Raw genomic sequence first — 14,338 nt, forward strand, 5'->3', positions numbered from 1 at the left:
CCTACCCGCCTGCCCATTGCACCTGTGCAATGTCCTGAAGATCGCATGGGTTGTGAAAAATCGAGGTCAATTGCTGCCTCAAGGGCCTTAACTGGCCCATTAATTGATGGCAGGCATGCATCCAAACTTATAGCACCCGCCTTCCCAAATATCGCCTTGGTGCGCAGTGACGTCGGGACACCAGCCAGATGTCACCGTGCGTCATTTTACGGGAAAATTCTGGCCATGATCTTGACTGATCATTTTGGTGCAGTCTTGAGGGAGTGCCGCGTTATCAGAGGTACTAGCTGTGCATCAGATGTCAATTTGAGTACCAGTCTGCCTGATCAGCTCAACTAACTAACATCGCTAAAGCAAAACTAGTTAACTGCTGATCCATCTCATCAGTGGAATCTTGCTGAATATAAAATGGCTATTGCGTCATTTCCATAATTGCGTAAATTTTTTTTGCGTAAATGCAAAGAACTTCCTCAGGGCGGTGACAAAACTGTTAAAGTGGAAACCAATCATTCCTTCTTCTTAAAAGTGTTAAGAATTTCAAAAAAGCCAACTGGTTGCTAATGTTCTTTGGGGGAAGGGAATCTGTCACTCTCACATATAATTCCAGTCCCCTGTTCTGTGTCTTTAAAACACTCTCTTAAGTAGCCTAGCAAGGGACCCAATTGTGAAAAATAGCTCCTTTTAAAGTTAGGTCATCCAGGAACATGTGATTACTGTGTTCTTCTGTTTATATTCCAAAACAAGTTTAGAAGAGTTTTAAAATCTAGACATTTTGAACTACCTGAACATTACTCTTCTATCTAATAATCCAATTTACATTTGAACGTAAAATCCATGAGTTCACATAGGGCTTTTGCCAACAGCTATGAGCACTTGGCAATGCCAGTGGTATTGGCAATGGAGCATGTCTAACATAGTTTCTTTACTTTTGTACTCTAGCTTATGTTAAACTTTAATAAAACTCTGGTTAGACCTCAGATGGAGTATTGTGTTCAATTTTAAGCACCAACATTTAGGAAGGATATCTCAGGTGCAGAAGAGGTTCGCTAGAATTGCACCAGAGAAACATCAGTTATGTGGAGGGGCTGGAGATGTTGGGGTTGTCCTCCTTAGAGTAGAAAAGAATAAGAGGAGATTTAGTAAAGGTGTTCAAAATTATAAATGGCTTTGAGAGTAAGTAAAGATAAGTTGTTCTGGTGGTAGAATGGCCAATAACCAAAAGTATACTGATCTAAAGTGAATAGATTAAAATCCAGAGGAAACATTTTTTTCACATAGCAAATTTTTGCGATCTGAAATTCACTACCTCCAAGGTTGATGGAAGCAGATTCAGCTGTAATATTCAAAAGATAATTGGGTAAATCCTTGAAGGAGCAACACTATGGTAGAGTTATCCAATTAATCTTTCCCCAGAGAGCTGACATAAGCACACAGGGGCAAAAAGCCCCTTTCTGTGATATATCTTTTTATTGGCACAGTGGGATCATCTTTCTTGAATGCTTCCACTGCTGGAATATAGCCTTTGGTGTCCAATGTGCAGTAAGAACCAGCTTAAACTTTTTTAGAGATGACTGTGGTAGGTGAATGCTGAACATTGCTGCAGCTCTATTTTCATACAGATCTGTAGAAGTTGTGAGTTGTGAATACACTTCCATCAATGGCAAGTATTAAGTACCAAAGCAACAACCAGTTCGCACACCCCACAACATGAATTAGGTGTCATCATGGAGTCAAGCACCTGATGGTAGTAGAACCCACTTCAAAAAAAATACCCGATCAAAAACACTGGGTCTTTTCTGATACAAGTAATAGACAAGTAAGAGCTCATCCACGCCTTTGTTACCTCCAGACCTAAATATTCCAATGCTTCCCTGGGCAGCATGCATCCGCTCTCCACAAAAGTGAGTTCATCCAAAAATCTGCTCTGCTTATCCTAACTTAATCCAAGCCCTGTTCACCCAACACCCCTCTGCGCACTGACCTATATTGACTCCCAGCCTGATAATGCCTCACATTTAGAATTCTCATCCAGGTGTTTAAATCCCTCCAAAGAAGGAGACATTAGGACAGGTGACTAATCATTAAGTTGAAAAGCTAGATTGTAGGCAGTGCCTTAAAAGCCACAATTTGAAAATTCTTAACCTTGGTTTTCAAATTCCTCCATGGCCTTTCCCATTCCTAAATCTGTTATTTTCTCCAGCCCTATATCCCTCTGAGATCTCTGAGCTCCTCCAATTCTGGTCCCTTGAGTATCCTCAATTTTAATCATTCTACCATTGGTGACCATGCCCTCAGCTGCCTGGCTCTGAGCTCCGGAATTCTTTTCCTGAGCCTTTCCAGCTCTCCATCTCCTTCTCCACTTTTAAGAAATTCATTAAAACCTTTTGATCATCTGTCCTAATATCTCCGTATGTCACAGTGTCACAATTTGCCTGTTAATACTTCTGTGAAGCACCTTGGAATATTTTATGATGTTAAAGGTGCTATTGTCATTTGGATGTGGAATTCACACTTCTCATTGTTTAAGGATAGGTCAATACCTAAAGGTTATGGAGTTTCCATGCCTGCCTCCATATTTCACACTGGACAAAAGGGAAGATCGAAACTCAATGGCCACTATCAGCTTCCCACTGTATCACGATGGCCTTCCTCATCCAAATTAGACTTGGTGGGCTCAGAAGTGCTAATCCAGCAGTCATGTGATTAAAGCTGGTTTCAGAGACTGCACCCTTATTACCCCAGGGCCCAGCAGATCTATCAGAACCATCAGCTGTCAGCCAGTCTGAGAACCCACCTTTCAAAGTCATCAAACAGCAAAGTACTTAACCTTCCAGTTTCAAAGTTCACCTGAGAACCAAGACCTCCTCCTCAACCTCCTAGATATTAGACTATAAGAAACCTCACTGCTGTGAAACCTTCACTTTACAAGATCCTCAATTCAACTTTAAATCATCAAATCTATTCCAGAAACTATAGACTGTCATATGAGAGATTGGAAATCATAAATTGGAGACTGGGTTAACTGTAACTGTAAAGGTGCACTATTTTTATTTGTATCCAATCACTGAATGTGTGTGTGAATGTGTGTGCATGTGTGTTTGTGCATGCGTGAGACTGAGTATGTGATGTTGCATTAGTTCAGGATAAGTGCGTGAGAATAAATAACCTTTTTTAAACTCACAAAAGCTTGCTGTTGACTTGTTTAATTGGAATACACAATGCAAGGGTAAGAAAAGAAACATCTTTCCATACAAAACATAGTGATTATGGGCAGTAAGAGAGCAGAAACATTCTGTCTGTAACAGAATGAACTGAATTCACTGTACCTTTACATACTCTCATTTTTAATGCAGAAAGATTACTGTTGGTTTTCCAAAGGCCAAGCAAGATATGTGCAGTGTGCAGCAAATATATATAGAGACAGCAATCAGCACATTAATGATTGACAATATGTCCAAATGTGAAAATAAGGACTGCTTTCTCTGGCATTGTAGTGATCCATGTCATTATTGGCACATTTAAGGAATTAATTGGCAGTACCTGCTTCCCTTGCTGTTTTCCCATTTATGCTGCAGCTCAGTGCTTGGACTAGGAAGCCTCACTCTATAGCAATTACAAAGTTTACTGGACAATGATTCCTTCATGCAAAAACAAAAATACCTGGAAAAACTCAGCAGGTCTGACAGCATCTGTGGAGAGGAACACAGTTAACATTCCGAGTCCGTATGACTCTTCACATATGGACTCGAAACGCTAACTGTATTCCTCTCCACAGATGCTGTCAGACCTGCTGAGTTTTTCCAGGTATTTTTGTTTTTGCATGAAGGAATCATTGTCCAGTAAACTATGTAATTGCTATAGAGTGAGGCTTCCTAGTCCAAGCACTGAGCTACAGGATAAATGGGAAAACAGCATGGGAGGCAGGTACTGCCAATTAATTCCTTAAATGTGCCAATAATGACATGGATCACTACAATGCCAGAGAAAGCAGTCTTATTTTCACCTTTGGACATATTGTCAATCATTAATCTGCTGATTGCTGTCTCTATATATATTTGCTGCACACTGCACATATCTTGCTTGGCCTTTGGAAAACCAACAGTAATCTTTCTGCATTGAGAATGAGAGTATGCAAAGGTACAGTGAATTCAGTTCATTCTGTTGCAGACAGAATGTTTCTGCTCTCTTACTGCCCATAATCAGTATGATTTGTATGGAAAGATGTTTCTTTTCTTACTCTTGCATTGTGTATTCCAATTAAACAAGTCAACAGCAAGCTTTTGTGAGTTTAAAATAAAGGTCATGCACCTGTGCCCCTGCCTGCAGCAGCTGTTTTTCTCAGTTCTATGCATTGCAGATTTGCAGTTGCACCTCAGTATTCTAGCATGCAGACTACAGGTATCCAAAAGCTTCACATGGCTTAACCACGTAAGGCACTAGTTGGTACTGAATTTAAAATGGTGGGCAACAGTTGTAACCATCACACTGAGTTTCAGTCTCCTCTGGCACAAGTTACACAGCTATGCCTATGTAGCTCCTTGTATTGCAGGTGTCCTGTTACCTTTCTAGCATTTTGGTTGCAACCCAGGAGCATTTATGACTACTTCACCTCTATCATCCCAAATCTGCAATAAATTCAGCAATGGCATGGGATATGAATGTCGCTGGCAAGGCCAACATTTGTTGTCTATCCGTAATTGCCCTTGAGAAGAACTACAACCAAGCTTGTGGTGATGAGAGCCCAAAACTCTGCCGTCCATATCGTAGTCCCACCAACAAGAAAAACTTGCATTTATGTAGTACCTTTAACATAGTAAAATACTCCAAAGCACTTCACCAAGTTTGACCCATCTAATGCCGTGTTATTGTTGACCTTCATCAGTTCCTCTCATCTGTCAAATTTAAAATTATCGCCATTGTGCTTAAATCCCTTGTTGGTCTCACCCCTCCCTATCTGTGTAATTTGCTTGAGCACTACCATCTTCTTTCCCCAATTATCCCTACACACACACACACACACACACACACACAAATGTGCGCGCGCAGGCCTTAAGTGTTCCCTTGGTAGGTGTACGCGACTGGCAGGCCTGGGAGCGGCCGGGAAACAGGCCCCCGGGGTGGGGGCAGGGAGAGGGTGGGTGACGACATCACCGCAAGAGATCTCCTTGAAGGTAGACAGCTGCCTCAGGGAGCTGCAGACCTGCAAATAATAAAGTAAAGCTGCAAAAAATCTCCATGCAGCACAACCAAGCACCTGAAAGCATACTCCATAAAAATGCTGTCCCCAGATATTTATTTTTATTTTATTTCCTAACAGAGCTTTCATCCCGCCCTTGGATGAGGTTTCATGAAAAATGTAAAGGCCGCCAACTGTAAGGTTGGATGGGCCACAAAAAATGGCATTCAATTGCACCGTTAATAGGCTTAATTGTCCACTTAATTGTTGGCGAGCGTGCTTGTGGCTGCCGCACCTACCCACCAAGCGAAATATCGCACGAGTGCGCAATGACATTGGGACGCTCGCCCAGCGTCATCTCGCGCAATTTTATGCCCGATCAGGTCGGGTGTGTGCCCGCCCTTGGAACGTAAAATTCTGCCCCCCCCCCCCCCCCCCCCCCCCCCCACACACACACCCTCTCTTCCCCTATCCCAAATCTGGCAGTTTGTTGTCTGACTCTGGTCTCCTGTACATCAGCACCTCCCTTCACTTCATCATTGTCTGCCAAACAAGAGAATAGTGACCACTGCAGACAAATCCTGACACTGATACTGATGCACTTAAGGGAACAAATGGATCTCTTGAGAGTTAAATTCAAGAAATGGAAGAATATTATATTTTGGAGGCAAATAATGCCCAGACACCATTGCCCATCCTGAAGGATAAGATGGCTCGTCACTTGCAAGAATACCAGGTGTTGCTGGCTGTAAAGATGGCTCTAGATATTGGGATTGCAAGTTTATGGAAGGTTATGGGTCCCCACAAGTCCAACTCTAAGGGTTTGAGCATATCATCCATGCTGACCCTCCCAGTGGAGTACTAAAGGAGTGCTGCACTGAGGTATTATACTTCAGATGAGGCAGCATCTGCCCTCTCTCATGTAGATGAGAAAGATGCCATGACACTATTTCGAGGAAGAGCAGGGGATTATTCTCTCAGCAAACGTCACAAAAACAGTTTATCTGGTCATTATCACATTGCTGTTTGTGGAATTTTGCTGCGTGCAAATTGGCTGCTGCTTTTCTTACATTACAAGAGTGACAACACTTCAAGGAGTACTCCATTGTAAAACATCCTGGGACATCCTGAAGTTGTGAACAAGAATTACAACAAACTTGTATTTATATTTATATAGCACCTTTACATAATAAAACATCTCAAGGGGCTTCACAGGAGCATTATTAAACAAAATTTGACATTGAGCCACATAAGGAGATAATTGGACAGGCGACCAAAGGTTTGGTCAAAGAGGTAGGTTTCAAGCAGCATCTTAAAAGCAGAGACAGAGGTAGCGAGACAGAGAGGCAGAGAGGTTTAGGGAGGGAATTCCCAAGCTTAGGGCCTTGGCACTTTACGACACAGCCAATAATGGTGAAATTATTAAAAGTGATGATGCTCAAGAGGCCAGAATTGAAGGAACATAGAGATCTCAGAAGGTTGTGGAGCTGGAGGAGATTACAGAGATAAAGAGGAGTGAGGCCATGGAGGGCTTTGAAAATGAGGATGGCAGTTTTTAAATCAAGGTGTTGCTCAAACGGAATCAATGTAGATCAGCGAGCACAAGGGTGAAGGGCAATATGAAAATTGGACACAGGCAGAAGAGGCTCAACTTTTTGGAGGATGGGATGCTAGCCAGGGGAGCATTGGAATAGTCAAGCATAGGAGTAACGAATGCAATTTAAATTCTTAGGGTTGTAACTTCTGTGGAGTGGCAATCAGAGTCAGATTGCCACTCCATTCCTAGTTATTTACCCTAAAATGAAGCCACACCTGTGTCGAGTGCAGCTGAGTTGGAGGTAAAGAAGGCACACCCCCTTTTTTACACACCAGCTGCCATAAAGCAGTTAAGTTTAAAAGTCCCAGCCTCTTTGAGAAGCCAAGAAGAAGATAAGTTTGCAAGGTAAGTGGGTAGGATGGGGGCGATGGGTGGGGTATGTTGGTGGTCGGATGGTCATTGCTGGGTGTGGGGGGGTTCAGTAGGGGTGGTCAGTGGGGGATGGTTGGGTGACCAATGAGGTGTGCTCAGGGTGGAGAGTGGTCAGTGGAGTAGGGGAGGGGTGGTCAGTGGAGGAGGGGTGGTCAGTGGGGGAGTGTCGGGTGGTCAGTGGGGGGATGGTTAGAGGTGGGGGTGATGGTCAGTGCAGGGGATGGTCAGTGGGGGAAGTCGGGGGTAGGGGGGTTAGTCAGATGTTGGGGTAGTCAGGGGTGGGAAGGGCAGTCGGCGGGGTGGGGGTGTAGTCAGGTTATTGGGAGGGTAGTTGGGGGGTGGGGAGAGCATTTGATTTGTGGAGGTGGAAGTGTTGTCAGGTTTGGAAAGGATAGTTGGGATTTGCGGAGGGAAGTTGGAGGGGGTGTCCCATGGGGGAGGGGTCAGGGGTAGTCCAGTGGGAGGTTGGGGATGTCAGGACTATAGTTACCTAGAAGTTAGAAGTGGTTTTAATTCTCTTAACTTTATCTGGCTAACTATTACTCAAAGTCAGTCTGAACTATCTGAAGTTTGCCATTTAAATTGCAGTATCGGATGGTTCCCATTGCCGGTCAATTGCTCAATGGAAGTTTGAAATTCCCGGGCAATTAATGTATAATCGCCACGTGGGACTTCCGGAGGGGATTCCCCAGCGTATCTTTGGCATACCCCCAGTTACACTGCAACAGATCTTGAAAGTAATGGGCCAATATCTGCCCACGGCCAATTCTTCATTAGGCTCTCGTTTCTCCCTTTGAGTAGGTCTGAAGGCTTTATCAATAAAATCCTAATGATTTGCCTCTGTAACTGCAGAATGCAACACCAGAAAATCATTCATGAAACTTAACATGCCATTAACACATTCTGTTGACCTCTTTTCCCAACTGTTCATAAGTAATTCTAACAGCTGAGCTCAAAACTGAGATAATGATCCATTGCTACTTTTCCCCATCAATGCACAGCTCTTCTCACATGTTTAACTTTCAAATAGAAGAGTGTGGGGCTTGACTTGTAACAATACAATCTCAATTTATATATGTTCACTTTCATGGAGGTGATATAAAATTATATTCTAATTGCTGAACCTAATATTTTTCCTTTTTGAAAACTCATTCAAAATCAATATTTAAACATAGACAATTTTAGCACACATCATATACCAACAATCTAATTAACATTCCAACAGCACTGGAATCAAAACACAAGGTAATGGATGTCAGGCTATGACAGTGGGGTTTGAACTCTCATTCCCTGGATTATTAATCCCAAAAAGTAACCTCTCCACTGTGACCACTGTGCTCTCAGATTGCCCGACAGCGACCACTGTGCTCATGCTCACAAACACAAAACACTTTCATACAGTTTGTTTCAAACTACTGCAGAGAGGCTGTGAGACCTTGAATGTTTGAATGTTAGCTCTCTGCAGCAAAGGAATGGCCCTCACCATATATCGCACTTACAGCTGCCCACAGATTTTTTTCCAGGCATTTGAGTGGCAATATGCTGTCGCCCGGAGTCCAATCGAGCATGACATCAACTACAGGACAATTGCATTATGTGTCAGCAGGACAAGAAATAGTGTAACGAATCAGATTGAAGAATCTTCACTGAGTCTCGCTGAGTTTAAACCAGGGATATTTAACACAATATAAAACCCAGTGAAGAAAACTGAGTAAAGAGAGGCAAAGAAAGATGGGTTAAGAGAGAGAGATGAAATAAACAGAAAGAGAAAGTTTTAAAACATTTTAATTCTTTTACAATTCTTCAACGCTTGTAAAATTGAATTTTTGGGGCTGGTGTTTGGTAATTAAGATTTATCACACCATTTAAAAATTCACTTGGGTTTGAATGTCCCAGCCCAATGTTTTCTCACTTGTTTAGTAGGTAAGTACGCCAGCTTCACTCTATTCCCTGTGCTTGAGTGCTGAGCATATTAGTGAGGAAACAATGTAGTGAAGTTTGTGGCAGAGCATGGCAAATGGAACAGCGATATTTGGATCTCTGTGTTAGCTACACATATATGGATTCCAGAGGTTTCTCTCCATAATAAAGGTGAGCGCTAATCACCTCACCATTCCAAAATCCAGACGCATTTGTTTTCATTTCTCAATCAATTGGATTAATCTTTCTTTAAACTCATGTTATGATGGCAGTTCTGCTGTGCTCAGCATTGCAGCACTAGTTCATTTTGACAAGACGTTAGAAATTATGTATTGCTATCAATGTGATAGCCAACAAATGGATGAACGGAGTCAGTACAGTGAGTTTATTGGTACAACCACTAAGAGCAGCTCTGTAATTAATTACATTATAATTCATCTAACTAAAGGTGCAGTTCTATAATTAATCTGTCCTAATCACTTGCACACAAACACAAGCTTGCGTCCTTATGATAGCACTTTCTGTCTATCCTATGTGTCACATCAGCTTGGAGCTTATTTAGATCACTCCTGTTGTCCTGCAGGAGTCCTGTAGAACCTACAGTTATACTGCCAATTACACATTAACACAAGGCAACTTCAGATGCACATAGAGTCAAAGAATGGTTACAGCACAGAAGGAGGCCATTTGGCCTGTCAAGCCCATGTTCCTGTGAGAACAATTTAGCTAGTCTCACTTCTCCAACTTTTCCCTCCAGCCCTGCAAATACACCCTTCAGGTGCTTAACCAATTCCCTTTTCAAAACCCTGGTTGAATCTGCCTCCACTACACTCTCAGGCATCACAGATACAATAAATGCTGGCCTAGTCAGTGACGCCAACATCCCATGAATGAATAAAAAAAATCCTAACCACTCGGTGTTAAAAAGTTTCTGCCCATCTTGCTTTTGATTTCTTTACCTATCACCTTATGTCTGTGTCCTCTGATTGTCAACCCGGCCAACAGTGGGAACAGTTTCTCCCCAGCTACTCTGTCTAGCCCATTCATGATTTTGAACATCTCTATCAAATCTTCCCTCAACCTTCTCTGCTCTAAGGAGAACAACCCTAGCTTCTCCAATCTATCCATATAAATAGAATCCCTCAGCCCTGGAACTATTCTCATGATCTTTTTCTGAGCTCCCTTTCTAAGGCCTTCACATTCTTCTTAAAGAGCAGTATCCAGAATTGCTCACAATGTTCCCAGCTGCAACCTAACCAGTGTATTATAATGGTTCATCAAGGAAAAGTGGTAGAATAACTTGTGGGCAATGCATGTGTGTGTGTGTGTGTGTGTGTGTGTGTGTGTTAAACTGAGGTGTTGCTTAACCAGAAATCAGTCCAGGTAGACAGTACAGGGGTGATGAGTGAACAGGACTTTGGGTCCAATTAAGGACACAGGAGCAGAATTTTGCATGAGCTCAAGTTTAAAAAGGAAAGAATATGGAAGGCTGGCCAGGAGTGCGCTGGATAGTTAAGTCAAGATGATGCAATGTATTTCATTTTGGAAACAAACTTTCTCTTACTACATATTCAAACTTTTTAGATACAACCCTTGAAAACAGTGTTTGAAATAGATGCATATTTTATGTGTTTATACAACCATCTGTAAGTTTCCCTCCAAGTCACAAACCATCCTGACTTTGAACCATATACCTTTTCCTTCACTGTTGCTGGGTCAAAAACCTGGTACTACCTTCCTAATGGTACCGTGGGTGTACCTACACCATGTGGACTGTAATAGTTCAAGAAGGTGCTCAGCATTGCCTCCTTAAGAGCAATTAGGGGTGGGAAATAAATGCTGGCCTAGCCAGGGATGCTCACATCCCATGAATGAATTTTTAAAAATCTATGGTTCTAATGAAAAGATGGTTCTAATCATGAGCTGTTCCTTGTTTTCTCAGATATTTCTATTAGCCTGTTGTCGCTGGTGGTTACTGCCTGTGGCCTAGCACTTTTTGGAGTCTCGCTGTTTGTCTCCTGGAAGTTGTGCTGGATCCCGTGGCGGGAACGCAGCGAATCATCCAACAACAAGGACAGCCAACAGGACCAGCAGCATTACACAGATAACGAGACAGATGGGCATGAGTACAGCGAGGACTTCATGACTGAACCTGCCTCCTACCCAGAGTCAGCGATGAAGATCAGCCACACTTCCCCAGATATTCCCGTGGATGCCCAATCCAAGAACAAGGAGAACTGCACCCATAATGTGCGGATGCATCGGCAAGTCACGGAACCCACGTCATCTTCCAGGTCAGTGGTTCGTGTGGTCCACGAGAGGTTCAAGCAAATTAAGACACTCTCTGACTGGATTCCAAGATTGTTGAAGCCACAGATTTGACAAAAGGCCCATTAATTTGTAATTCAGAAACCAGTGTTCCAGTTGGTGCTGCCAACTGCTTCAGGAAATAACTGATTTTCTGGACACTGCTACAAGAAAAATGTAGGGGGGACAGATTATAGCAGGCAAGAAAACATTGAGTTTTTGAAATATTTTCTTTGATTTTTTTTTCTTTTTAGTTTTAAAACTAGAAAATAGACTGCTTCAATCAAGCATACTTGAATTGGTCAAGAAAGGGTTTGTTCTGATTGGTGGATGGACATATCGGGCAGCCAATGCTGAGAGGGTTGAGGAGTGGAGGGGGGCAGTTGGAAACAAGGTTATGTCGAACCAGAGTTGGTAACTCTGGTTCTAGTGTGAAACTGGGGCTAAAAGGCTAGAAGTAGAGTAAACAAAACAGCTTTAAGTTCAATCGTGAAAGTATTTAAATCCCAGTCAAATGGTTGTAAGTTCAGACTACAGAGAAACCTGCTAGTCGAAATCATTTATTGACTGAGTCTTGACAATTCACAGAATCACACAGTGCAAAAGAGGCCCTTCAGCCCATCAGGTCCACGCCGACATGTGAGAAACACCTGACTTAACTACCTAATCCCATTTACTAGCACTTGGCCCATAGCCTTGAATGTTATGACGTGCCAAGTGCTCATCCAGGTACTTTTTAAAGGATATGAGGCAACTCACCTCCACCACCATCCCAGGCAGTGCATTCCAAACCGTCACCACCTTCTGGGTAAAAAGGTTTTTCCTCACATCCCCCCTAAACCTCCTGCCCCTTACCTTGAACTTATGTCCCCTCGTGACTGACCCTTCAACTAGGGGAACAGCTGTTCCCTATCCACCCTGTCCGTGCCCCTCATAATCTTGTACATCTCAATCAGGTTGCCCCTCAGCCTTCTCTGCTCCAAAGAAAACAACCCAAGTCTATCCAACCTGTCTTCATAACTTAAATGTTTCATCCCAGGCAACATCCTGGTGAATCTCCTCTGCACCCCCTCCAGTGCAATCACATCCTTCCTATAATGTGGTGACCAGAACTCCACACAGTACTTCAGCTGTGGCCTCACCAAGATTCTATACAACTCCAACATGATCTCCCTACTTTTGTAATCTATGCCTTGATTGATAAAGGTAAGTGTCCCATATGCCTTTTTCACCACCCCACTAACATGCCCCTCTGCCTTCAGAGATCTATGGACACACGCCAAGGTCCCTTTGTTCCTCAGAACTTCCTAGTGTCACGCCATTCATGGAATACTTCCTTGTCAAATTACTCCTTCCAAAATGTATCACCTCACACTTTTCAGGGTTAAATACCATCTGCCACTTATCTGCCCATTTGACCACCCCGTCTATATCTTCCTGTGGCCCAAGACACTCAACCTCACTGTTAACTACCCGGCCAATCTTTGTGTCATCCACAAACTTACTAATCCTACCTCCCACATAGTCATCTATGTCGTTTATATAAATGATGAATAATAGGGGACCCTGCACAGATCCCTGTGGTTGGACACTGGCTTCCAGTCACTAAAGCGTCCTTCTGTCATCACTCTCTGTCTCCTACAACTAAGCCAATTTTGAATCCACCTTATCAAATTACCCTGTATCCCATGTGCATTTGCCTTCTTTATAAATCTCCCATGTAGGACCCTGTTAAAGGCTTTGCTGAAATCCATATAAACTACATCAACTACACTACCCTCATCTACACACCTGGTCACCTCCTCAAAAAGTTCAATCAAATTTGTTACGCATGACCTCCCTCTGACAAAGCCATGCTGACTATTCCTGATCAAACCTTGCCTCTCCAAGTGGAGATAGATTCTCTCCTTCAGAATTTTCTCCAATAGTTTCCCTACCACTGACATAAGACCCACTGGCCTGTAGTTCCCTGGCTTATCTCTACAACCTTCTTAAATAGCAGAAACACATTAGCTGTTCTCCAATTCCCTGGCAAAAGTTTACACATTATGTTCCATGTGTGGGTGGAGGCTAAATGTTGATGGGTTGGTAGTGGATACCCTCTGTAAACTTGAACTCATCCTAACCTCTACCTGTGTCCTACCTCACACCAAGTCCTGTTCACCCATCACACACATGCTCAACTGACCTTTATTAGCTCTGATAAGCAGTGCCTTAATTTTAAAATTCTCATAATTTTTCTCAAATCCCTCCTGGTCTTTCCCCCTCCCTGTCACTCTAATATGCCCCAGCCCCACAAACCTCCAAGATATCTGCACTCCTCGCATTCTTACCTCTTAGCATTCCCGATTTTCCTTGTTCCACCATTACCTCTTTCTTTTCTTTTATAAGCCCCTCAAAACCTACCTTATACATTTTAACATCTCTTATGTTCACTCCTGTGAAGTGCCGGGGGGCGTGTTGCAATGTTAAAGGTGCTACATAAAAGCAAGTTGTTATTAGTCAATGGCAACTATGCAGCATGTTCTTCTCAAGGGTAATTAAAAATGGACAATAAATGCTGGCCTTGCTAGCAATGCTCACATTACATGAATAAATGTAAAAAGGTCATAACACGGAACATATGGTAGTTGGCAGAGAAATGGAAAGACAATTGGGAGAAACCAGTGAAATGAAGAAAGTTACGTATCGAAAAGAGATTAGAAACCACAGTACTGTCCTGAGGGGTAGTGTGGTTTTCACAGAGTTGCTGATCTTTGTAAAATAAGTTAAACTGAGAACCACATCTTTCTGTTTTTGAGAATGTTAAAGATTGCAAGACACCATTCACATAAAAACAGGGAGTTCTCCCATTACCCTGAATGACAACCTAGTCCCACACCAACATGGCTGACTCTTGATTGACCTCTGAAGTGGCAAAACTCTTTCAAAAGAGCTTGCACAGGTACGATGGACTGAATGTTCAC

General features: G+C 42.8%; 1 protein-coding gene across 1 annotated transcript in view; it reads left to right on the forward strand.

Annotated features, from left to right (window-relative positions):
• The window catches only part of syt9b (synaptotagmin IXb), a 120,042-nt gene that overhangs the window by 25,712 nt on the left and 79,992 nt on the right, over positions 1–14,338 (forward strand). Inside the window, exon 2 of the mRNA XM_041196628.1 lies at positions 11,008–11,359. Coding sequence (XP_041052562.1) covers positions 11,008–11,359 — 352 coding nt within the window. The remainder of the gene's footprint in view (positions 1–11,007; positions 11,360–14,338) is intronic.

Source organism: Carcharodon carcharias, chromosome 10, assembly GCF_017639515.1.
Source record: "Carcharodon carcharias isolate sCarCar2 chromosome 10, sCarCar2.pri, whole genome shotgun sequence".
Taxonomy (NCBI): Eukaryota; Metazoa; Chordata; class Chondrichthyes; order Lamniformes; family Lamnidae; genus Carcharodon; species Carcharodon carcharias.